The sequence below is a fragment of the Perca fluviatilis genome, chromosome 18, assembly GCF_010015445.1.
Source record: "Perca fluviatilis chromosome 18, GENO_Pfluv_1.0, whole genome shotgun sequence".
Lineage (NCBI taxonomy): Eukaryota > Metazoa > Chordata > Actinopteri > Perciformes > Percidae > Perca > Perca fluviatilis.
Genome location: NC_053129.1, coordinates 21,213,548 through 21,238,606, shown reverse-complemented (window position 1 = coordinate 21,238,606; position 25,059 = coordinate 21,213,548). Strand labels below are relative to the sequence as shown.

General features: G+C 39.1%; 4 protein-coding genes and 1 pseudogene across 6 annotated transcripts in view; 4 read left to right on the top strand and 1 right to left on the bottom strand.

Annotated features, from left to right (window-relative positions):
- Nucleotides 1-780: 780 nt before the first annotated feature.
- On the top strand, nucleotides 781-1,453 carry msgn1 (mesogenin 1). The gene has a single exon (XM_039782627.1). It carries the CDS (start codon nucleotides 827-829, stop codon nucleotides 1,256-1,258), a length of 432 nt encoding a protein of 143 aa, XP_039638561.1. The 5' UTR covers nucleotides 781-826; the 3' UTR covers nucleotides 1,259-1,453.
- A 624-nt stretch (nucleotides 1,454-2,077) lies between these two features.
- On the top strand, nucleotides 2,078-8,610 carry si:ch211-51e12.7 (uncharacterized protein LOC336335 homolog). The gene is made up of 6 exons (XM_039782576.1): nucleotides 2,078-2,280; nucleotides 4,116-4,204; nucleotides 4,570-4,719; nucleotides 4,913-5,044; nucleotides 5,950-6,075; nucleotides 6,644-8,610. The coding sequence occupies exons 2-6, from the start codon at nucleotides 4,116-4,118 to the stop codon at nucleotides 6,732-6,734; spliced, it is 588 nt and encodes a 195-aa protein (XP_039638510.1). The 5' UTR covers nucleotides 2,078-2,280; the 3' UTR covers nucleotides 6,735-8,610.
- A 3,191-nt stretch (nucleotides 8,611-11,801) lies between these two features.
- Nucleotides 11,802-14,056, bottom strand: mrps10 (mitochondrial ribosomal protein S10). Its single transcript, XM_039780900.1, has 7 exons — nucleotides 13,926-14,056; nucleotides 13,696-13,748; nucleotides 12,967-13,036; nucleotides 12,676-12,815; nucleotides 12,468-12,576; nucleotides 12,278-12,367; nucleotides 11,802-12,183 (listed from the first exon to the last, which is right to left on the bottom strand). Exons 1-7 carry the CDS (start codon nucleotides 13,995-13,997, stop codon nucleotides 12,103-12,105), a joined length of 615 nt encoding a protein of 204 aa, XP_039636834.1. The 5' UTR covers nucleotides 13,998-14,056; the 3' UTR covers nucleotides 11,802-12,102.
- A 574-nt stretch (nucleotides 14,057-14,630) lies between these two features.
- LOC120547348 lies at nucleotides 14,631-14,729 on the top strand (annotated as a pseudogene).
- A 610-nt stretch (nucleotides 14,730-15,339) lies between these two features.
- Nucleotides 15,340-25,059, top strand: part of tulp4a (TUB like protein 4a) — a 36,482-nt gene continuing 26,762 nt past the window's right edge. For 2 of the 3 annotated variants that reach the window (XM_039781667.1, XM_039781665.1), the window contains exons 1-2: nucleotides 15,340-15,430; nucleotides 17,601-18,594. In XM_039781667.1, coding sequence (XP_039637601.1) covers nucleotides 18,343-18,594 — 252 coding nt within the window. In that variant the 5' untranslated portion in view covers nucleotides 15,340-15,430; nucleotides 17,601-18,342. Of the gene's footprint in view, nucleotides 15,480-17,600; nucleotides 18,595-25,059 lie in introns of all 3 variants that reach the window. The other variant, XM_039781666.1, reaches the window with a different exon arrangement.

The window sequence follows — 25,059 nt, the reverse complement described above, 5'->3', positions numbered from 1 at the left end:
CCAAATAACAACTCAGTCCTAGTACTGGGTCTTAAATTTTATTCTTTTTCCTAAAGCAAGTGCTGAAAATGTAATGGTTTGTCAAGATAATTCAGCTGTTTTTTGGGTGTAAATCAACTTGTAAATATATTTAAGCCATTTAATTTTCTTGTGAAGAACATTTGCACTTGATGGAAACGGGAAAAACTGCATTAGAAACAAGTAGCATTACTCAAGGTGGCAAGTAGCAAAAGCTAAAACAAGATTTTAAGGTGAATTAATCATAATATAGTAATATATAATATAAAGGGTAATATTATGTTGGCCTTTAGTCAATGGTTGTTGCTCATTCTGAACCTTTAGATACTTTGCTCTCTATAAGTAAAAATAGTATTGATTTATGTTTTTTTTGAGTATATATCTTGTAGACTGAAGACACACGCAGGCCTGAGTTGCCAGAGAGGTGTGAAGATCTCAGGTGAAACAGCATCCTCTCATTCCTTCATTAGACGGATCACATCAAACTGATAATTGTCGTCGTGCAGACTTTAAAGAGTAATTTCCCACAGAAGGAATCTAATTATTTTTCTTTCTATCACATTATCCGTCTATTTAGCCTTATTCACACCACAGTGATAACGAACGACGTCCTTCGGGAAGGTCGCATTTTGGCACTTGAGGTTTTCTTTGAACTTTGTCGCCTGAGCTGTGAACCCATAAACCTCTGGAGATCTGCATCTATATAAAAACGCTTTTGGCAAAATCACCTTTTCAGAATCTGACTGTCATTCACCCCTGATGTCATCCTCGCTGCGTGAACGTCTGGACGTCTCGGGATATTTCTAACATGGACCTGGAGGTTGTTACAGCTAAAATACTGTCTGAGTGGAAGAGCCATGAGAGTACGTTTGGAGAAGATCAGGACTCGCTCCTGTCTACGTCACCGGAGTCCTCGATTGACTCCATGTGCTCTTCCCCGGAGATGTGCTACTCCAGCGGGCATCAGGAGATGAAGGACTTCTCTTTCGCTTTCGCGGGACGCAGGGCGACTCCAGCAGCACAGAGGCTGAGCAAGCCCAAGATGTCTACCAGAAGACGCATGAAGGCCAGCGAGAGGGAGAAGATGCGGATGAGGAGTCTTGCAGAGGCTCTGCACCAGCTCCGCGACTACCTGCCGCCGGACTACAGCAAGAGAGGCCAGCCCCTGACCAAGATACAAACCCTCAAATACACAATTGAATACATCAACAAGCTTTCAGACACCCTGAGCCGCGCGTAACGGACGCAAATGTACTTTTTACGCATCAGGTTTACGCTCATCTGGACATTTAATGGAGTTAGTTTTATATATGGGATGCGTTATACAACATCTTTAAGATAACTTAATCATTCGATTTCATTTAATATTTCTTTTGTTTGCCCTTCTCCTGGTGTAAATATTTTTAGCGGGCACTTGGCAATTATTTTGTATATGAGTTTGATGGAGTTATGAATTCAGTGTTTGGAACTAGAGTTTGCTGTTTGTTATGTTTCCCTCATGATACCTTAATGAGTATGAAATGCAGCTTTACTGATGAAGAATCTCTCATATATTCCATGTTTGTGTGTTAACAGAGAACTTAATGCCTTATCATGCTTGTTGTATGTTGCTGTATGTAGAGTTTAAGTAGCTGTATATTTTAAAGTGTTGTATCTGAAAGCTATTAAATAATTAGTCATTTTCATTCTATTACTATCATGGTCCTGTTGCTTTTTGTAACTGTCGAGTTGTCTATCTAATTATTCGTATATTTTTCCCCAACTGTAAAATATATCGGGCTTGTTTATCATGTTTACACTGTTAATCCATTATACACCGTGTGTCTTTATCAGGTTATATACACATGTTTTCTACTTAAACATCTACAATAAATTAGTGATGTGTTGAACTTGTGGCCCAGTTAATTAATGAACCGTCTTCAGGATGAGTGGTACAATTAGAACGCACGTCAGCAGATTCCTCCAATCAGAATACCGAGATAAAGAACGCAGACTGAATGGCTTTTATGTGTAGCCAATCAGACACCAGCATACTTTCTGGTGGGCGTAACCAAAGATCCTCTAAACCATCTCTGGCGTAACTCAGAAATTTCAAAAACCTGGGCTGTCTAGTCTGACGAAGCCGCCATTTCAAAGCGCAAAGGAGCCACAGAAGCTGTAGGGAATTTTGTAATTTATATTTTTCAAATATATATATTTATTTTTAGGAAAACTATAATACTTCTATCTCGCTAATCTACCTCGCCTGCATCACCAACTGAAGTAAGTCCCTTCTCTAACGTTGTATTTTCACCGGAGCACCAAAGCAGGAACGCCCCTTTTATACATGACTAGTTCACATTTAAATAAACACTTGTTATTAGCCTTATTTATTTCGTAATTTCAATTAGGAAAGTTCCTGTTCAAACGTTGAATGACTAACGTTACTTGAATACTATTTATAACAACTGTTTTGGACACAATAATGTGTGTGTTAACTCGGCTCTGCGATGTTTTCTCCAGGAATTAGACAGAGGCCCTCTAGCCCTTTGCATTTAGCCAGCTATGCACAACATTAGCTCCTGTATGCTAAACATTAAGGAGTATTATTAGAGACTTAAAGTGTATTTGTTGCACAGGGCCCCTCTGATGGTGCTATCTTAATATTTAAGAGCTCACACAGCTCCAACCGCCTCTCAGGATCAGGATAGAAATGTTTCCATCACGCTCGACGAGCCTGTGGCTCTGCAGGCTTATTTACTTTAAAATAACACTGTGTTATGTAATTGACCGTTCTCCATGGCAGGCTTACTGTCTTTAAAGTTTTACGTATTATTGGCATATGCATTAGAACTAGTGTATTGCAAGCAATAACACTGCTCCACAAGTTTATAGATATCTGTGAAAATTTTATATATATAGATATATATATATATATATATATATATATATATATATATTTAGTTAGTTAGTTAGTTGGATATATAGAGAGTGTACCCTCATTGGTATAATGGGATGAACAAAATATCAGAAACTGCAGAGATTAGTAGCTGCATACATTTAAACTGTGTATAAAGGTGCTGAAACTCATAGTTTACCTTATCTTTGAAGGATGGTAAATGATCCCAATTCTTAAAATGTTAGTGTTTTCAGAGTTGCATAGACCTTTTTTGTTTGCTGAAAAGACCATAATGAAGAAATAATTTTCTGAGGACTAAATAAACAGCTCATGGTGACCTCATCCTTCCTTTGCCATGTATTTTTATCATCTGTAATATTGTTTATAATATGTGTTTCCTATGCTATATGTTTATTGTATCCTTTACAGAGCTTAGAATGTCGCTTCTTTTAAGAAGGTATTTGGCCAATGTGTGCACCTCCTTAAGCTCATGGGATTTGCTCGATCTTAAGCCAAAGTATCAGACACATTGGAAGAAAAAGAAGTTACAGGAGCCTTTTTCAGGTCTTCGTCTTCTGGGGCAGTTGGTCCTTCAGGCCAAATTTTTTGAAAGTCACTACAAAAATTCCCACACTCCACTGTCATGCAGCATCCCAAATGCTGCATTTTACAGTACTGATCCGGGCTTTGTGACTATTAATAATTTCCCCGCTATCAGCTTTGACTTGCAGTTGTCCTTGCTTAACTTGCAAACTTGTCACCTGCTTTAGTGTGAGGCATGCACAATATGTCACACCCAGTGATGATGAAGCAATGCAGGGAACGCTACACTGAGGTTTCATGTTTCCAAGATCTGCTGAGTGACATTTTAACAGCCTTGTGTGTGTCCCATTGTAGAAACGCATACCTAAATGGAGTCTATTGCTGGAGAATCTACTCATCATTTTCTTTTCTTCATATCTTCGAATCTACACTTTATTTCTGCATTAAACTGTTTTTATTATTTATTTTTTCCTTTCTACATAGGTTGAATGATTTATTTTTCATGTGGAAGGAAAATGCATTTTCACATGTAGAAATCTTTTTAATGTCAAGCCAGGTGTTGCAAATGTCTTTTTATGGTTTGTGTGTATGAAACATGATAATGTTATTTTTATTAAATAATAATGTTAGAATAAGGTATTGTACTGTATATTAATATTGAGCTGCATCATTTCAGATGGATGCAGACACAGAAGAAAAGGTGACAAGAACGTCAAAGATTTCCAAGGATGAATCTCAAAAACCCTTAATAGACAACAAATCTAGGTCAGTCTGAAGGTTGTATACTGTATTTATGGTTACTGGTTTTAAACTGCATGTGAATGAGAAGCAAGGATTCTTTTTTACATGAGTGCCTCTGAAACAGCAGTCAACAAACAGTGAAAACTGGAGTTGCCCATGTTGGGTCTTTTTCCTGTCTCATCTTACCAATATCTATTTATACGAAGCAGTCGTGGAGAGGTTGGATTAGTAAACACAAGGATACTATATACAGTTCACTGTTGGGTTGAGTGAAGCTTATAATATGTGCCAGTGTTAGCCAGCTGGCTAATTTTCAACTGTACTGAACTTGGACTAGTGGCATAGAGCCAGTTTTCCACTTCTTCATCTTTTTTTTTTAATCTCCTCAGGGGTCGTGGGTTTAAAAGCCGTGGTCGAGGGGGTCGGATGAGTCGAGGTGGCATGCGTGGTGGGCGGGGCATGATGAAAGGGTTTGGTCCACCTGGATATGGGAGGGGTCAAGCGAAAGATGGAATCCTGAATGGATTTGCGCCCATGAGGTATGGACATTTTTAATATACATGGTATTAAGTATAAATAACAACGTTTCTGCTTTTATTAATTGGTTAGTATGCAGACAAATAGTGTGATTATTAATTATTAGATAAACAACCACCTTTGATGTGTGTTTTATTTAAGATTAAAATGCTTAACTTTTATGGGTAAATTGCACTTCCTGCCCTTCCCTTGCAGAGCAATGAGGAGGATGCGACCTTACCCAGACCTAAGAGGTCATCGAGGTAGGGGTGGACCAATGGGCATGGGCCCTCCTCCTCCCCCACCACCTCCCATGCACCTCAGAGGCCCCTTTCCACCCATGCCCAGGTAACCACCACACACAATCATATGCACAGCCATGGGAGCCAAATGGACTGGATACAGGTTTTTGTTTTGTTTTTTATCTAAAATTTAAGAACAATCCTCCTTAAGGCTGTTTTATGCTTCTGCGTCGAATCGACGGCGTACCCCCGCAGACCCCTCTGCGTCACCACGAACCCCTCTCCGAGCCCTCCGCCGTAGCTCGACGTGCACCTCCAAAAATGTCTAACTTTGCTTCGAGGCGACACACACCGCAAGGACTGTGATTGGTCAACTCGTCCTGTGTGTTGATAGTCGCTGTTTCAAGCAGCCTACTGTGGGGAGTAGCAACATGCTAGTTCACTGACATAAGCTTTGCAAATAAACTCGAGACATATTTCGGTTACAATGACGGGGTTATCCATTTGTAAAGTGTCTATATGTCAGTAACATTTGAAATTAGCACTTTGCCAGCAAGCAGTACCTTGTGGGCAGTTGTGCTAAAGTTTGCTTGCTAACATAACCTAAACTCGCTGGCAGACACCTAGCTAATAACCTCAGACTTATTTTCTGGTTATAGTAACTAGGTCTATGGATTTTACTGTGTCTATTTCTTGATACGAGAGTCTTTGGGGTTTGCCATTCTGAGTACCGTTTCGGTGGTGAGCGACACAGACACAGGTGACACCCCCTAGACACCCCGTAGGAGCGAAGGCGTAGCTACGGCGTGGAGTTGAAGCAGAAGCATAAAACAGCCTTTAGTTTAAAAGCTTTTGTTTGTCCTTAAAAGTAGATTGCTTTTCTGCACAGTACAGACTACCATACATTTGAGCCATACCTTTTTTATGAAGCAATGTCTTGCTTACATTTGCATCGACACTGACTGAAAATGTAGATAAGTGTATCGCTGTGACGCTTCTCCCTGTCTGTAGGCACGGCCCCCCTCCACCCCCTCCTCTAGGTCATCCTGGTTTCAGAGGGTGTCCACCACACCCTCGAGGCCGTGGCATGCTACCCCCTGGACCTCCACGCCACTTCCACCCCCGCAGTCCAAGAGGGTAAGTGCTGTTTGAATATTAATATCACGCTTAAGCTTTGCAAGTAACAATTCTCGGCGCTTCCTTGCATGCTTTTAAGATTCCTAAATAGATTTAAAATATATCCGGTGAGCATTTGAGACGTGCTTACACCAGTTATATTCCTTTAATTCTGTGATGCAGTAAACTGCGAGCCAAAAGACTGAGGGTTGTGACACAATGCACAGTCCTTTCTGTCCCTTATCTCTTATCTATAGCTCAATTTCTTTCACTTTAACAGTTTTCTGTCAAATAGAATAAATAATATAGCTTGTGGCTTACTAGAACAAATAGTGAGTCAAAAAATGTGAACTTAGTTTGTAAATAAAAACAATACTCACTGCAACTATTTGAAGCCAGACTCTTAAACAGTGCATGGAATATTAAAAAAACAAGACATTACACTGTATTTTGCCTTTTTATAGGTACACCGTAACTAAAATGGGATCACATCCCTGACTGGAATAGTTTAGATGGCTACTCTTATCAGAGTGTGCCCCCTATTGGCCATAGCCAAGAATCCAATGTGTGATTTTATCCTTTTACACAGCTACCACAATGGACCAGTCTCTCCTCCGCCTCACCCCCCACCTGGCAGAGGCCAGAGGTGGCCAGGCCCCCCTGGTGGCCGACGCTTTTAACACAGCCTGCCCTAAAAACAATAACCAAACACTTGTTAATGTAGAAGGGGCCTAAAGTGGTGGAGTAAAAGAAAAACCCCTTAATCATGTGTTACACAAAGTCTCTTAACATCTTCATGACATACTCTGTGGCCAAATGTCTGCTTATTGATATTGTCTACTGGCAAAGAAGTAATGTGGAAATTACTAATAACAACATAAAATGCCTCACAACTTTAACAATGTAAAGGCATTCTGTTATCTATGTTACAAAAATACTGTTGGTACTGTAGGAACTATTTGACATTGTTGAGAAAAAACTCTTTGAAATAGCTGTTCTCAAACGGAGGAAAATTATTGTCAAAGTTCATTAAATGTTCTGTGGTTCTTGTTACAGTCACCCTGTGAGCCTTAGGAATTGTTTCTGATCCCTGATAAAGAATAAAAAATGGGTGACACTGTATATTTGAAGGTGGGGAAAGATGGCTGAAAAATAATGAAAGAGTGCACAGTAGCTGTTGAGCACCACTGTTCGTTAACTAGCTTAGTACACCTTGGACCTCTCTAACCTTTCCTTTTGTTACATGGAAATAGTTATGTATTATAACCAAGCAGTGCAGTAAATATTGTTTAACACTTACACATTTTCAAGTGAAAAGACAATATTGTCAAGTATTGAAGTTTGAGTATTTAACTTGATATTGTTAATGTGCAACTATTTTAAGTTACCAGTATTGCTGTTTGGAACATTCATGTTTGTCTTCAGCAATCTATCTTGTAATGACAAAATGGAGAAGGCATTATAAATGAATAGTATATTGAAATATATATTTAGTAGATTTTCTAAAGCAAATTTCATTAGTATTTGCTCCAGTTAAGAACAACTCTTTACTGTGTTTAGTTTTTTTTTAAAGTGTTGTAAATACTGTAATTAACCTAACTTTTGTGAACATGTAAATGTGTTTGATGGAAACCGTCAAGACATATGACATAGTCGTGGATAAAAAAATAAAATAAAAAATAAACTTAACTTCTCTTTTTTTGTGTATTCACAAACAAGTCTGAGAGTTTCCAACATATCTGTAATATATATGGAAGAGAATGAATTGTGTCAAAACTAGTACTGTACACAGTGGCACAGTTACAGTGTTTCATATTTGAAAGTGAACATTTGATCCATGTAAAGACCACTGCAAAAATGCACATAATTATTATATATGTTTTGAATGAGTCTGAAGGACCAAGAGCCCTTAATGAACGAATATTCAGCTAGCTGACCACTGAAACTTACTGCAGATAAGAAAAGGCTTGGAAAAGTAATCCATGAATTGCACTTTTAGTAACTTGAAAGATGAACTTCACTCAATCCGCTTCACTCATTACCATTTATGGTACCGTGTCAATTTGACTGGAGGACTAAGAACCGCTCCACTTGAAAAGCATTTAAATGCTTTTGACTGAATGTCAAGTCACAGTTCAAATTCAGTGGTAGCATGTCTAAAAGGAGGACATCATCTGCAAAGGATAAACACTCTGATATGACCAATATTTCATGTTTTCACACTGCTATACTAAGATATTGTCAGAAATTTCAATCTGACTTCAACAAAAGGAATTTGAAGAATCTCACTGTTTTATGTATGTTTTTCTACTTTTATAATTCTTATAATTTAATATTCTATATTATTTCTCCCATACTCCTGTACATTTTTAAACTTAAATCTAAAAATAAAAGTTGCTATGCATGCATGTATGTATGTATGTATGTGCATATGAAGTTGCTGTGCCTTTTTATAGCAAAGAGGAGTAACAGATTATCAAATGAATGATTTACTCCAGAATCTGATTTACAGACACCATCTCATGGGACATGAATAAAGTGGACACCAATTAAAAACATTTTAGCTCTTCATTTTGTGAATGCATGTAGCTTTTTTCCATAATGTGGTGCTAATTTAGGCCTACAGACTTTATAAAGATGTAACAAAACCCTGCTGTAATGCTTATGCACAGTCCTAAGAAAAGGCATTTATTGTTAATACTGTTATGTTGTATTTACTGCTGGCACGAACAAGGATTTGGCATTATTTCTGGATGAAAGAGCATTTTGTTCTCAGGGCCACTCACGAGGTATTCATCACAGCTAATCTGTTTCATAAATTAGCCACATTAGTCTCCTCCTACTCTGTCCTTTTCCCTCTCTTTAGCACTTTCAGTACATTCTGCTGTCCCTCAGTCTCTGCAGTCCCTTCTTGTTTCTCCCGTTGGTTGATTATAACAGACTGACTGTTGTTGTCTCCTGAAGGGGGGCACACAGTACAGTTAACATCCCGGGCCCCAGGAACCCAGGCCCTCCCTTACATCTCTCCCCTCCTTCATCAGCAGCGTAAAACTGGAGGTCTGGCACTTCACTTGAAAAGGTGAGCTTCCTCTTGTATCTTAATCCCTAAACCCCTCCCTCTCTGGAGATTCTCTCTTTCAGGATGGAAGTTGGAAGGACTATGGAATCTTAGCAAACTCGGTAAGACACAGAGGACTACTGGTTAACAGGTTATAGTACTTCATCTTTTACATCTGCACTGTGAAATCTTAACAAGAACAGACCATAAGCACACATTGTGGTGATGCAAGGATTATGCAGGGAAAGACCTGTCTATAAATCAGTATTATTGCACTAATAACTGGAATGATGACATTTTGACATGTCAGTTGGGAAAGCACAGGTGTAAATAATAAAAAGAATGGTGGCTGAATTCCATTTAGCTGTTCCAGTTCCAGGGCCCCGATATTGTGCTTTCTGGCTCACTATCACGGCTTACTTAATTGTTGCATAGACTTATGAAGTCTAGTTGTATCTTACACAATAGTCATGTATGAATCTCAGATGAACTTAAAAAAATAAGAGTAAATAAACAAATGTGAATAAGCTTTATAATAACTTTGTCTAGTGGACAGAACATCTTTAGGATTTAGGTGTTCAGGCATATTTGCGTAAGTGTGGACCACAAAAGGAAGGCCGGTTTCTGCATTAAAGTTTCAAACCTGCAGTATCCAAACTAAACCAGGTGGAAATGTACTCCAAGTCAGGTTTGGAATATTGGTACAGTCGTTGCTTTCACAGTATGGTGTTATAAATACCTACGTCACCCTGGTAGGTACATGGTCAAGTACAGAGCAAAATTGATAATAATTATTGAAGAAAAAGTTTATTATATGATTTTTGAGTTACATCTCTCCAGAAAGCTTAGGTACTTTCCCCATTTTCTAGTGTAGACATTCAATCTGGCAAACTGTTTATATGATTTTTTTTTTCTTCAAATGCCTCCCCCTAGCCATCTCACAAGGCCACTCCTGGATTGACCTTGAATCTGCCTGGCTATCATTAAACTAGTCTGGACCCAGCTTCTTATGTGTTCATCCATCCCGCTTACGATTGACCCATCTCCCAGAACAAGTCTTGGGCCGAATGGAACCTGGGTCCCTGCAATCTGAAATAGGTTATCATGTATCCCGGTCCAAAATTCCTGGACCTTATCACAGGACCATAAGGCATGAAGTAATTGGCCGTCCTCTGTCTTACATTTCCAACAATTTGGTGTGTATTTCAAACAAAGTTTAACCCTTGTGTTGTCTTTTTTTCGACGCCTTTTTTTTTTTTTTTTACAGTTTGTTTTTGCTTTTTCCAACGTTTTAAATTGTTACATTTTTCTTATACACATTTTCAGCACTTATTTCTACGTCCCATATTTTCTGATATAAAACCAAAATTGAAAACTGGTCAATTGACCCGAAGTCAACACAAGGGCTAAACAATCTGGAGGGAGTCCAATAGAAGCATAATCTTGAGCTGAATGAGGCGCACCCTCCCATCGCGTGACATAGTTTTAATATTCCTACAGATTCTGTCCCACTCCTTATCCAGTGTAATACTCAGATCCCTTCCCATGTCTTCTTGAGGGCTGACCAGGCTCCATCCCCCAGGTTCTACATGAGCATAGAATAATACCCAGAAGCCTCATGACCGTTTCCATATTTCAACGACACCTTATCTAAACATTCTGGTGCTTTTGCGGCTGAAGAACTGGATCCAAAAATCCCCACCAACAAATGGCAAAGTTGCAAATATCTAAAAATTGAGACCTAGGGATTCCAAATTGCTGTACCACATCGTCAAAGGATTTCAATATGCCACTGAGGTAAAGATCCCCCAGTGTTACAATTCCCTTTTCCAACCAGTCTCTCCAAAACAGGGGAGATCCAACGATAGATGATTTTGGATTTCGCCAAATACTTGATGAAGTATTTAGATATGGATTCAGTTCAAACATGACTGCTCACTTTAATACAGGAGGAGATGGGGGGCAGTCCTCAGCAGTCTTTAAATAGAGCAATGGAGCAAAGTGTCTATGATAAATACTAGGGGTGGGTGGAAAAATTCGATACAGCATAGTATCCCGATATTTTCCATGGCAATACTATATCGATACACAGATGCTAAGTATTGATCCATTATTATATATGTGTTGGTCAGTTTTTCTGCTTGACAATCCCATTTTGTAGCAATAAAATTGAAGTGGGATGAACAAACAAATTCTTTATAGATAAAACATGTTGAAAAAAGTTTCCTTTTGGGGACATAATTTGAAATTGGGAAAAAGTTAATAAATTATTGCAGAATATTGTGGATGTGACATAAGTATCGTGATGATATCGTATTGTGAGGACTCTGGTGATTCCCACCCCTAATAAATACGGGGACTTTTACCAGAAAGTCTCCTTAAAATGACAGGAAGTATTAGCCTTCAATCACAGAATAAGTACGCCTGTTAAGCAGACGATGAATATTAAATTCAGTGATTTTTCTGTCTATGTTTTGCCCTACAGATTTTTGTACACTAATAATTCAATAAATGCCAAAAAACAAAAAAGTCTTGTGTGCTGGTCTTGTGTTCTACAGACTATACGTGTTCATCATACAGAATACCAAAACAATGTCACTGCAGATAGTAAAACAAACCTTGTCATATTAATGTATAATTAGAATCACAATTCTGTTTAACTAACTGCACAAAAATGATGACTTAGTCATTAAAATCTGAATAATATTTAATTCCACACTGTTTTGCCACAGAAAAGACAATGAAAACACACACTGATAGTAAATGAAGACTGTTACACATGGACATAATAAATGCAAGTTGTACAGCTGGCCCTTTTTTCTGTGGTGTGTTCAGCTCCATCGATGATAATGTTGAAATCTATGTGATGAGCAGTTCACGAGTCCATGACAAACATATGTTACTATTGCGGTTTTTCCATGTCTTCCCATTCACCAAACATATTCTCTAAGAAAACGCATCCAATAAGCATCTGTCGCTCATCAATGACTTCACTGGCTGGACTTGTCATCAATGGGGTGGTCCTCCCACATGGGTTCAAGGATGTGATCTGGAACCTTCTCCATGGCGGTCTGATAACATGAACAAATGAAAAAAAATAATATATATTTATATTGAGTTAGGTGGAATTGTTGCTGGTGTAGGACTGGCTCTGCAGTAACTAACCTTTGTCACCTCCATGGCTACCCCTTCAGGGAGGTTCCTCTGGATGTATTCAAGGTAAACCTGCGCTGTGCAACCTGTTATATGAGACAGCTACAAAACCAGAGAAGAGACATCTTAGGCTCCTAACTGAATCATCACAAACCATTGTGAGGCTTAAATAACAACAACTTGAATTGTTCAGGCTCATTACCTCGATGCACCGGTAGTGTGTCCTCATCTCATACTGGACCCTGTGATTTTTAAAGATGTGAACTGACTTCAGGAGTGTAAACCTCTCCATGTCCTTGGGAAGTTCATGACTGTGGCAGAGGAAAAAATATCAAAATAATGTTCGAGAAAGATTTGCTATAATGTATGGCTAACATTGCTACGGTCTTGTCTGGCAGCTTAGTACTCACACTTTGTTGATGTTGATGCCCAGCTCTTTAGCTGCCATGGTGGCAAAGAACTCATAGCTGTCCAACACGGCCCTGTCATGGCCTTTGACCAACAGTGACACCTTTTGAAACAGTGTGTCGGGCTCTTCTGTTACAGTGATCTGCAAGGAAACAAATGTAAACAGGAAACAAGATACATGCACATGAGTGGACAACTCACTTTTTTGTGTTATTGTAATATTGAGCTGTTAAAAAAAATAAAAATAAAAAAAATAAAAAAGCTCAGATGAATAAATTGTACTGATAACTTACTGATGAAGGTGTTGATAAAAACAATGTTGCTGTGTGGAAGGAAGTGCTGGACGCCAATGGGAGATGGGACCTGCAGGGACAGAACAGTGAATAAATAAATGATTCTGTAACTTTACTGTACAGGACTTGGCTTCACACTCAATCCTGTGTTAGTCCATTTAATATATCTGTTGGAAATTTAAACTTGGTGCATGCTGCATTGAGTAAATTGTTGACTAAAGCAGGACCATAACAAAAGCTCACAACACTCTTTTTACCTTCCTTTAGTTTCAGAGCAGATTTTAGGATCAGTATAGCCACATACACTCTGCTAATCAAAAGGTTAGACAGATACCTATGTTGCATCCTTTAGCACTTTTGAATGCCAAACTGGAATAATCTCCTTCATTACATACCATTCTTATTACTACTATTATATTATAATTACATATTTTGTCTTTATTTATTTTTCATTTTTAAAAGCCCTTATGAGTTTGATTTTCTTTAACTTTTACCAATAAAAGATGGACAGAGATGAAATCGATGTATGCTCTTTGTATATAAATTTACTTATTTACTTACTAATGATAAACAACATGTGCAATGCTGCTTACACAATTTGACAACCTAATTGATAATAAGTAGATTTAATTATCAAAAGGTTGTGATGAATCTGCTGCTACGTGCACTGGTGTTTACCGTTATTAATAAAATACTTAAAACGAGCGGAGAAAGAAAACTGTAGCCTACCTGATTATATTACATTTCCTGTGACTTGAACAGGCGCCCAAAGCTCTCGGTGTCTGTAAATAAACTTACATTAGTAGACATTTAGAGATGACATTTACTGTATAACCACCATGCAACAACCTGCTGTCAGTCACCAAATTGTGAGATTTCCTGATTACTTCTCAAATGTCACGTTAGTTAATTGTTCGCGGATGTCGTACAAATAAAAAAAAACATGTTAGTTACTGTACCAAATGTGAGACTCCACTGATTTTCCTTGCCAGAGAAAATAATTCTCGTCTGAGAGCCATGGGAGCAGCCATGTTTTTGGAGAGGGAAGGTGGTCTTTTATATATGTCAATGAAGGTGGTAGGACAAAAGTCAAATTAACTCGTCAGTGCTGCCCTCGTGTGTACTGGAGTGTAAACTGCTACTGTGGCAACTGGATGCTTTGGAAACCTAACGTTACAGTCTATGGTGGGAAACTGGGAACCAGATTACACAGCTGGATGAGCGAGGAGGACCACCTTCATTACTAAACAGATTTTTAAATATATCTATATTGGATATCGATATTGTAGGCTTTTATACAATTCAGGGCAAATAATTGTTTGAAGCTGGATAATGACATTTTCATATATGAAAGACTGAAATGAGTACCGGCCCATTTCAGGCACTTCTGATTTTTGTTCACATGAGTAGGCCTACCCTTCTTCTATTTGTTATAACTATTACCATTATTATTAATAGGATGATATTTATACCAACATAGGCTATATCATGAGACAACAAAAGTCCTCCAATCCATATTGGGAAAAAACAAGCAATTCTATGTAAAAATCTAATATTCAGCACCTCCATATCGAATGAAATGATAATTTGTGTCATAACCACATTTTCAGACACTGCAACATTCGACTGTGAGATTAGTAGTCAAATCAGGCTCCGCTTACTGCTTGCTTCAGACAGCACATATGAAAAATTTGAATGATACAGAGAAGATTAGCATGGTCCCTAGGACAATTCAGGCATTGGTTAAAACACTAAAAACTATTGATGTTGAAAAAAAAGTTATAGAAAGAAGAAAACAGGTAACTAAGCTATCCAATGCAAACATCAAAGCAAATAAATATTAGAAAAAGGAGAGACCAAAAAAAGTATGCTATTCTTTAGGGAGATATACAGTTTTTCATAGCCTTGCAAGTTACATTACGAATACATTGAAGTCAGTTTTGTTGCTCTAAGAATGTGTTGGTGGGGATATGGTACTTCCCAAAAATCAAAAGCAGGTTAACAATGTATAACATATACACATATCACAGTCTTTAAAAGTGTCATTCCCCATTCCAAACGGCACAAATGCAGTTATGCTTCTTCTATTAAAGAAAGTCCATCATGAGATACTGGCTCACTATTTTGAGAGGTTATCTAATTATTTTTCAGATACTAACTCATTATTTTGAGATACTAACTTACTATTTTGAGATACTAACTCATTATTTTTGAGATATTATTTTTAAGAAACGTACTCATTGTATTGACTTACGGGATCTTTTTTTGTATCACATTTGCTGATATGGGCTTAGCTTTTCCTCATTTGCGAGAAGATGAAATTATAGATAAAACACTTCAGTTATTGAACTGTGATAATTTAATTGGTCTTCACGTGCCTGTCACGTGACACTGTATCGGGCCCTGCCAGTGTACGGCAGCAAGCTGCAGGCAGAGGATCAAGCAGCAGCAGTACAGCGCAGAGGTAAGCACTTCACTGGCCATAGATGCTTCTCCGGCTTTGTTGACGACAGGTCTGATATTATTTTCCCACTTTATCCACTACGCCGCTGACCCATGAACATTATGAACAGCTACGTGCTAATATGATGGAAATAAACGTTAGAATAAACAAGGGGCTAATGTGCTAGCCATAGCCTGTTAGCGACGAGTGCCAGCGGCGAATGTACGAAGCCAGTCTCCGCTGATGATGGCTCAGGTTCAGCTAGCTGGTCTGTTAGCCGTTTAACCATCACGGGCTGCTCTTTGTGGAGGGAACAACATAGGCAGCCAACGTTAGCATCTCTGTTAGCTAGATTAGCTAGCTTTACTGCACCCCGCTGCTGACATGTTTTGATCCGTGGAGCCCACCCAGCTCTCTGTCTCGATCCAACATCCAGGATCCAGCTAGCTGTAGCACGGTGATGGGTGTTTGGCTATTTTACCATCATTTGACGGGCTTCAGCAGTATTTGAGTGTCAGTTAGTCACGTTAGTATCACTGGGTCTTTCTTTACATTAACGGTACAACAAACTGGCATATTATACTGTATTTTTTTTGTTGCTGGAGGTAACGTTAGGTTGAATGGGATGCTCTTATGCCGTCATCTGTCTATAATTTAGTCTTTGTGGAATTGATGTGGACACTATTTTTTCTCATTATGATAATTGACTTAATCCAAATGTAGATTATATTCTTGTACACCAGTTGTGCATCGGATGTCATTTTATTGTCCGATGACAGTCAACAGCATCCGTTAGTGCCCACTGGTCTTGTCTGTCTGTCTGTCTGTCTGTCTGTCGGACCTCGTTGGATTTCTTTTATAATTGTCACTGTCTAATTTTGTTTTCTACCTGGTAATTTATCACATTGGTTCTCAAAACATTTTTCTATAATCTAGGCTACTCCCTTTGAAATAATTTTTCAGCCATGTACCACTTTACCAGGGCAAAACATTTTTGGTAGAAAAAATAAAGCCTATATAAAGACATTACAGCACTGCACCATCAGTATCTGATTTATTAAACAATAACCTTGTAACTGAAAAAAAACATTTAAATGCTATTTCAAATGTTTAGAATCATTCACCAAATTAATGCATTATTATAGTATCATTATTTTAGGAATTATGCATGACTGATATTTTTAAATTAACTAAACAAATATCTCTCGTACCCTCTGCAGTACTCTAAAGTACCCATAGCAGTATGCGTACCCCTATTTGAGAAACACTTTATGACATTGTTTAGTTGTTTTCCTCTTTTACTGTTTATATAACAGTTTCGCTGTGAGAGGCTGCTTTGGTACATCAGTGTAGTAAAGCCTAATAAAACGGGAGCTAAAATTATACATGGTTCGTCTAAATAATTTAGCAGTTAGTTAAATATCCTTCCGCTGAGCAGGATAGTCCTCGAACTAAAGTGATTGCTCAGTTAGAGATAATAAGTAACAGTAAGTGTGGGGTAATTTTAGGCTTGCACATTAATATTTAAATTTCCGGCTGTGGGCGGCAGGTGAGTGCTTCCAGCACTTTTACACTGGTTGTACCCTGACACTGTCCTCGTGTCCGCTTCATAAAACGATTCAAACAAACAAATGAAAACCCATTGCACAGCTCCTCTTCAGTACATCATGCTTTATTCACCAAATGTTCTTGACTGCCTTGCCTTCATCATCATCATCATCATCATCATCATCATCATGTTTGATGTGTAAGGCATGGTGTACTGGAGAAAATATGTTTTCATTTTACGGACTTGCACTCAAACTCACACTGGTCTGCACCTCGCTGTTTGTGCGTTCTCAAAGTTAGAAATCCCCCCATACAGCTTTGTGTCTCTGACTTTACTGTAACTGTGAGATAAATATTTTTTGCATCTATCAAGATGCTTTTCACATTAGACACAGATGCAACTGGGAGAGAAATGCACATTTCCCCACTCTGACCTCTTCCCAGCACCAGTAATGAAAGTAGTAATGTCCTCTACACTTCCACTCTAGATTTAATAATCAATAAATAAATGCTTTGGGAAATGAGAAATCCATCACTCGTCTACCCTATGCATCATTTGGGGTTTCGTTTTTTTTGCAAATATATATTAATCGGTAGCGACAATTTATGTATGATAATGACATCCTCTTATTGTATTATACAGCCAGTCCTCAATGGGATCCCTAAGGCTGGTTGAAAAGGCAGATTGGCTGACGTGATGACGTTACCGGGAGAAGCAGCTCTCCTGCAGGCTGACAGCTGATGGAGTCCCTGCTCCTCCTCTCACACACACACGGCCGGGGTCGTATGAGGAGGACACGGAGCCCTGAAATGACACACTGAACTGGACAGAAATGTTACAAACCTCAACTGGAAGCACTGGGACGTGTTGAGTGGAATGGATGCATCGCCTATTGACAAGTTTACAAGATATAGCTTTCTTTTTTTTTTTGGATCAGCAGACCGGAGTCTAGAATCATCTGCCACAGTGGATTTCTAAATAATCTTCCGGTACTCTCATCTGTTGCCTTGTCATTGAAACATCATCAACAAGGCAGGTCACTGATCAAATGCATCACAATGACTTTAATGAGTGCCTTTTGTTATGTATGTAGCCCATTCGGCTCTTCAATCCAGCATCGCTAAAGTCCGCAGTTTTGTGACCCCATTTGTACTTTTGGGGAAGTGTTCACTGATCACCTTTTAATAATCAGTATTGCAAATCACAGAGATAGCCTAGGGAAAGGGCAAATACTATGCACCGTTGTCGCGGTCTCACATCCGACACCGAACCAGTAACCTCAGTGGAGGAGAGGCGCTCATAACAGTACCAACCCCTCCGAAGAACCCCCTACCTCCCTCTGGGTATTTTTTTTTTATCCACGGGGGTGTAGAGAGCTGCAGAGATGTTCGCCGCCGTAGAGCATGGCCCGGTCCTCTGCAGCGACTCCAACATCCTGTGTCTGTCCTGGAAGGGCCGGGTGCCCAAGAGCGAGAAGGAGAAGCCGGTGTGCAGAAAGCGCTACTACGAGGAGGGCTGGCTCGCTACCGGGAACGGTCGAGGAGTTGTCGGGGTCACGTTCACGTCCAGCCACTGCAGACGGGACCGGCCCACCCCACAGAGAGTAAACTTCAACCTCAGAGGACACAACAGCGAGGTAAGAGGAGTTTCGTGGATAAAACGCACATTGGGTAATTCCTACTCAATTAAAAATACTAATATTTGTGTTGATAAGTTAAAGAACAAACGACTAATCTGAGTAAAAATCATTGTAGAAGTTGCAATGTGGCATCCTGACTATTTATTGTTTATTTATTATTGGTGGAATGAGAATCAGGACGGCTGAAACCCTGCGCATCTTCCGCCGAAGGCTAAAAACACATCTATTCTGACTGCACCTCGGATAAAAAATTTTTAAATCTTATATATACCGGGTACCACTCATCTCCACTAAAAATAGGAAAATAAGGCTACAATTTGAACGAGCTCACCAAAATTGGACAGTTGAAGATTTCTGTTGAGACATTCAGATGGTAGAGTCAGAATTTGGCGTAAACAGAATGAGAACATGGATCCGTTATGCCTTGTTACCACTGGGCAGGCTGGTGGTGGTGGTGGTGGTGTAATGGTGTGATGGGGGAAGTTTTCTTGGCACACTTTAGGCCCCTTAGTACCAATTGGGCATCGTTTAAATGCCACAGCCTACCTGAGCATTGTTTCTGACCATGTCCATCCCTTTATGACCACCATGTACCCATCCTCTGATGGCTACTTCCAGCAGGTTAATGCACCATGTCACAAAGCTCGAATCATTTCAAATTGGTTTCTTGAACATGACAATGAGTTCACCGTACTAAAAGGCCCCCACAGTCACCAGATCTCAACCCAATAGAGCATCTTTGGGATGTGGTGGAACGGGAGCTTCGTGCCCTGGATGTGCATCCCACAAATCTCCATCAACTGCGAGATGCTATCCTATCAATATGGGCCAACATTTCTAAAGAATGCTTTTCTTTAAAAGCATTCTTTAAAAAATATATATATATATATATATATATATATATATATATATATATATATATATATATTATATATTGTTTACAAGAAACCTTTTTTCAAAATCATCACATTGAATATTCTCCCAAGTGTGTTATAAGTGTAGGCTACTCTATTAATCATGACTCTCCAAAAGTAGTTTAGAAATATGAATTAAGAAAAAGCAGATTTTTTTATACATTTGTTCGATTAAAGAAATAACAGTATATTTAAAAGCTTATTAATAATACAGAGGTAGAGGACTTGGTATTAATAACTAGATTATTGTTTCCCTTCAAACTGGCTGCTCAAACCTCAATTCCATACACCTGCGATGCAGGGGAATGCAAATGACTGCAAAATATTATCTTTTCATAAGTAGCACTCTGGGCTCCCATAAATATGATTTAAGAGTAGAGCAGATTTCATGTGACTTTTTTCTTTACCCAGCTGCAGGGTCAGGTGCAGAACGATGTCCTTGAAGCTGCTAGTCTTACTTATTTAGGGCAGGTTGCAAGTATATAGTTTAGCACAAAGAGGGTTCACTTTAGTTGAAGGGTGTCTGACCTTGTGCCATGGCACGCTCAGAGTTTTAGGCCTAAGTCTTTCTACAGCATGTGATTTCACTTTTTTTTTAACTAGAACGGTGGTGTAATCGGTGAAATCAACTTTTGTAGTGTTTGGATGGAAGTAAGACCTCCATACTCTCATGGTTTGACACCCCTGCATAAGAGCTCCCTGCTGCTCCTAGTCAAAACATTTCCGTGCTCCACCCTGTGGCATTGCTCTTATCTCTCACCATAGTTCTACCCTCCAAGGTTTCCCACCAGTAGTGTACTCGGGCCATTTATTTTTTCATTGGAAAGATCATGCTAGAGTATAATGATTTTTTATAAAATTTTTTTTTTTTTTTATTGTTTTATTTTTTTTTAAAAATTTTTTTAAAGGAAATTCGGGGGGGGGAGGGGGGGGGGGGGGGGGGGGGGGGGGTTTTTTTTTTGGTGGGGGGGGGTGGTGGGGGGGGGGGGGGGGGGGGGGGGGGTAAGGGGGGGGGGGGGGGGAGGGGGTTATCCTACAGAGAGTGACTGAAGAGCAACAGAAATGTCATTTAACTCTGCCCACTTGAATTCGGTCCAAATACTGACATTTCCCTTTTATTGTTTTGGTGCATGCGGTATGGAGGAGGACAAACCTACATAACTCCAACCCACTTTTTTCATTTGTGAATTTGACTTCATCCATCCGTTGGGCAGATAACAATTCATTATGACACATACATTTTATGTATTAAAGTTACCAGTATCATGGAAGTTGTATGATATTGGTGTTTGTTGCATTTTAACTAAATCCCAATTTGGTGTTGCAAATGCAACAGCTGTCCATCACAATTAAAACACATAGCACAGCTGCTCTTTAATACACCATGCTTTATTCATCAAATGTTTTTGACTGTCTTGCCTTCATTATTATCATCATCTCGTTTGATAGGTAAAGCATGGTGTACTGGAGGAGAGATGTTTTAATTTTATGGACTTGCATTGAAGCTCACACTGGTCTGCACCTTGCTGTTGGTGCGTTCTCAAAGTCAGAAATGGCACCATTCAGCTGCTTCCCTAAATCACCCCATACAGCTGTGTCTCTGACTTTACTATAATGGTGTTGAGATAAATAATGCAAATCTCCCCACTGCCCTCTGACCTCATCCCAGCACCAGTAATGAAAGTAGTAATGTCCTTTCCACGTCCACTCTAGATTTCATATAAAGCAATAAATAAATGCTTTGGGAAATACGGAATCCATCACTCGTCCACCCTATGCATAATTTTGGGTTTCTGACAGTGGTGGAAATCACACTGCCTAATGAATTGTCAAGTTATGACCGATCTGTTCACTCGCCCACATCATTTTATATCCCAGAGGAGAGAAAGCACTATACAGTCCAAAACCAAGGAAAATGACCCCCAGATCTTGGTATATAGTGTCCACTGTCCAGTCCTCTCTAGGTATTAAAATATGTTTTTAGCAAAACCTCTCCTCAAGCCAAGATTATTTCATTTTTTAAATGTAGTTTTTAAAGAGCTACGTCGATGCATTTGGGTAACCTTTCCTTGTCTTCGAAAGCTGCATGCTCAGCAGTCACGTCCCCTGACAACCCTGTCCTTTAAACGTCAGCACTGTCATTGAACACTTCTAGTCGTTGGTGACGAGTGTCCTTTCACGTAAATTAGCCCAAGTCATGTTATGAATGACTACACAAACAAAAATGCAACATGAACTCATCCTGTAGGAGTCCAGTCCTGCCAAGATCAATACTCATGCCAGCATCCTTAAGTTTGGCCATTATTCCTGTTGATGTATCAGACCCGAGTGTCCTGTGATCATTCTAATGTAAGCGAGCGTCGGAATGGATGTGTCTTTTGGACTCTGCCCAATACAGGCAATGTAGTAAAGTACTGGGCAGATCTTAAGCTGTCAGACATCTGTTAAGAAGAGGACAGACGGGTAGAGGACTGTATTCCTGTAGAGTGTTGCACTGCCTCTCTCTCTCTGGATAAAGGGTTTGATTTACACTTGAGTACACCGATGATTAAAAAAAAAAAAAAAAGATACTTTGGATAAAAGCATCTTGTGTTGTGGTGAAGCTCAGCTGTTGTTCTGCTGGAGCACTTATTTTGTAGGCTCTCATGAGCTCTTTCAGATAATGAAAATGTTTTGCAGGTCCAAGGTCTGTAGTACATCTCTGATGAAGGTTAGTTCTCCTATGTGTCTATTCCCCTTCAGCCAGGGTGAAAGATGATAACAAGGTAACCGCTTCAAAGGGAGCAAGGTGTGTGGGGCCATGCACCTTTTTGTTCTCTCCCACAGCCATCTTTTCACAGTGGGTGTCAGTAGAAAACTACTTTGTATTCAATGTTTTGTGTTTTTCATGGAGCTTGGTTGTGTAGCAGAAATGCTCAGACCCATATTAGACTGTCAAGTCAGAATGATATTGTTGTTATACTCCATATCAACTAGAAGTACACTGTCAGAAATCTCTAAACAAAATTGTGATGTGTTTTTGTGTGCATGCTTAGTACTATTATACTCCTTGTCCACCCTTAGTTCTCTTTCCTTATTATTATAGATGTGAGCCTATTAGATTTTGTATTGTTACTTGAGTTAAGAAATATTGGTCTTATCTATGGCTGTAACTAATGATTATTTTCATTTCTTCGATTTATTGCTTAGTCATTTGTTTAATCTTTGGAATGCTCGTCACAATGTCTCAGAACCCAATTCTTCAAATTGCTTTTTTTTGACCAGCAGTCCAAAACCCCCCCAATATTTAGTTTACAATAATGTAAAACAGAGAAAAGCAAATTGGTACATTGGAGTAGTTTGTGACTACCAGTGAATGTTTGGCATTTTTATTTGAAATAGTTGCTGATTAGTTTTCTGTTTATCAATTAATCGACTAATCATTTCAGCATTTCAGCACTAGTCTTGTCAATGATTTATTTACCATGGCAAATTTTTTGGTTTTTGTTTCAAAATGATTTGGTTGATTGGATTGATGTGAACTCTCTTTTGTTCTATAGGAGTTTTTCACATTATAGCTATCGCACAACTTTGTTTTACATCACAAAACAACAGTTAAAGTCTGTTTGAGTAAACTTTCTTTTTAGACTAAAAATAAATCAACCAGACAAAAACGTTGTATTGAAAGAAAATGTGGCCCTGATTGTCTTAATACTATTTTTTTTATATAATTTTCTAAACAGAGCTACTGACCTTTTAGCAGCAGGCGTGTCAGTTACACTACACTTAAAATAAAATTGAAAATAGATGAAAACTAAAAGTTTTGCGTCTTTTAATGTCACTATTCTGATGCTGCAGCGTAATTCCTCTGGGACAGGCATCGGAATAGATCAACGCCTCTTGACAATCCAGTGCTTTTTATTCCATTACAGTGCACTCAAATGCTTAACAGACTGAGCAGATAGTCACTAGGAGTCCATTCATTCTCCATGAGAGATGAACATCCGAGACAGGCTTGAAATGTTGGCCCCAAAACAGGGTTTGGGTAAATTGTCTGTCAGAATCTCATCAACTTCTAGCTTTGCTATTTGTCTTACGGTATAATTGTACATACATGCTTTACTACAGGTCCTTTCACAAATGCACTCTGAAACCTGATATTATCTAGACATTACCCGGCAGAGCTGTATGTGAGAACACAAATGTCCGAAACAGTTGGATTGGACCTCAAACAGAGTTTACCCGGCCAGCTCCCTAGTACAAAGACCGTGTAATCTCCAGTTGAGCCCATTTGTGAATAGAGGTTCTCATTGTGGGGAGTATTCACGGCGAGCAAGTGGGCGTGCTGACGTTTCTATTATGCGGCTCGTGAAACCGGAATTTACACAAAGACGGCAACGAAAATGTCTAACAGGAAAGCCAACGAGGTTCGGGAACTTCTGTCAGTAAGGACCAATGTTGAAATCTTCAAACGGATTCAAGGAACGACAAGAGACTCTGTTCTTTATGATCAAAATACAAACTGCGGTAATCCATGTCATGTCCTGTCTCCTGTATGCTTTACCCAGGCACCACACCTCGTCTAAACCAAACGGAGTATTTCCAGTAAGTGAGAACGTGTCTGACACATCTCCTGTTGTGTGCTACATGTGTGAAAGGGAAACTCCGGACAATATCCGCACCTGATTCTCCTGACGTTGTCCAGAGTGAAAATATCCGCTGCTCCAATACTGTTCCATTGTAGATTCAGTGTGCTGTAGTCCGGTGGTTTCATTCTATTAGTTTTAATAGTTTTGTTATTCTTTAACTCATTATTTAAGTTTTTATAATTATAAAATCTTAATATATTGGTGGTTATTTTGAAGATTTAAAGCCTCCTTAGTGCTGCAACATCATGGCCCATTAGGTGTATCTTTGTTACAGTAGGTAGTAGTTGTTTTCGGTTAGAAAGTAAAGTGCAACTCCAATTTCTTCAGCATGTACGCTGGGAGAGAAAGTAGAACATTAAGAGATGATCTCGAGGCAGGATGTTGCTCAAAATATGCATCCTTTTAATGTCCTTGGCACAATGTAATTGTGTTTATGTAGTGTTGTGACTAAAACCCCTTTTTAGTGATGGATTTAAAGTTTTGTGTGACTGCTGAAACAGTTGTACATACATGGTAGTTAAAAACACGTGTTCATACACACCTCGCTACCACTCCCATGAGTCTTATGGGTATAATATTGCCCAAAGACAGGAGTCCCACCTGTTGGTTTTCCCTTTGAGGCCAGATCCAGGCTCTTTACTCAGACAAAAAAGGACTAATTGTCTAAGGCGCTAATCCAAAAGAGACCGTTCATCAGCTCATGTATACCTCAGCTCATGTTTTGTTGTGCTGTTGTCCTCTGAAAATGTTTGACTTTCATACTTCATGGGGTCTGTACTCTCTTTTCCTAATACTGCTCATCATGATAGATCAGAGGGAATTAACCACTGTCTTAGCTGAACCCCACCACTAGGTTTTCCTCTCTGCCTTTCATTTTTCACTTGTGATGTTTTCATGCATTTTAAAGTTGTTTCCTGGCA

Bases quoted from the DNA above. Each gene is read 5' to 3' on its own strand.
- msgn1 (XM_039782627.1), top strand. From the start codon at position 827: ATGGACCTGGAGGTTGTTACAGCTAAAATACTGTCTGAGTGGAAGAGC.
- si:ch211-51e12.7 (XM_039782576.1), top strand. From the start codon at position 4,116: ATGGATGCAGACACAGAAGAAAAGGTGACAAGAACGTCAAAGATTTCC. The intron at 5,045-5,949 runs GTAACCACCACA...CCCTGTCTGTAG, and splicing joins CCCTTTCCACCCATGCCCAG to GCACGGCCCCCCTCCACCCC. The intron at 6,076-6,643 runs GTAAGTGCTGTT...CCTTTTACACAG, and splicing joins CACCCCCGCAGTCCAAGAGG to CTACCACAATGGACCAGTCT.
- mrps10 (XM_039780900.1), bottom strand. From the start codon at position 13,997: ATGGCTGCTCCCATGGCTCTCAGACGAGAATTATTTTCTCTGGCAAGG. The intron at 12,816-12,966 runs GTAAGTTATCAG...GTTTCCTTGCAG, and splicing joins TTTTATCAACACCTTCATCA to ATCACTGTAACAGAAGAGCC. The intron at 12,368-12,467 runs GTAATGAGCCTG...CTGGTTTTGTAG, and splicing joins CACACTACCGGTGCATCGAG to CTGTCTCATATAACAGGTTG.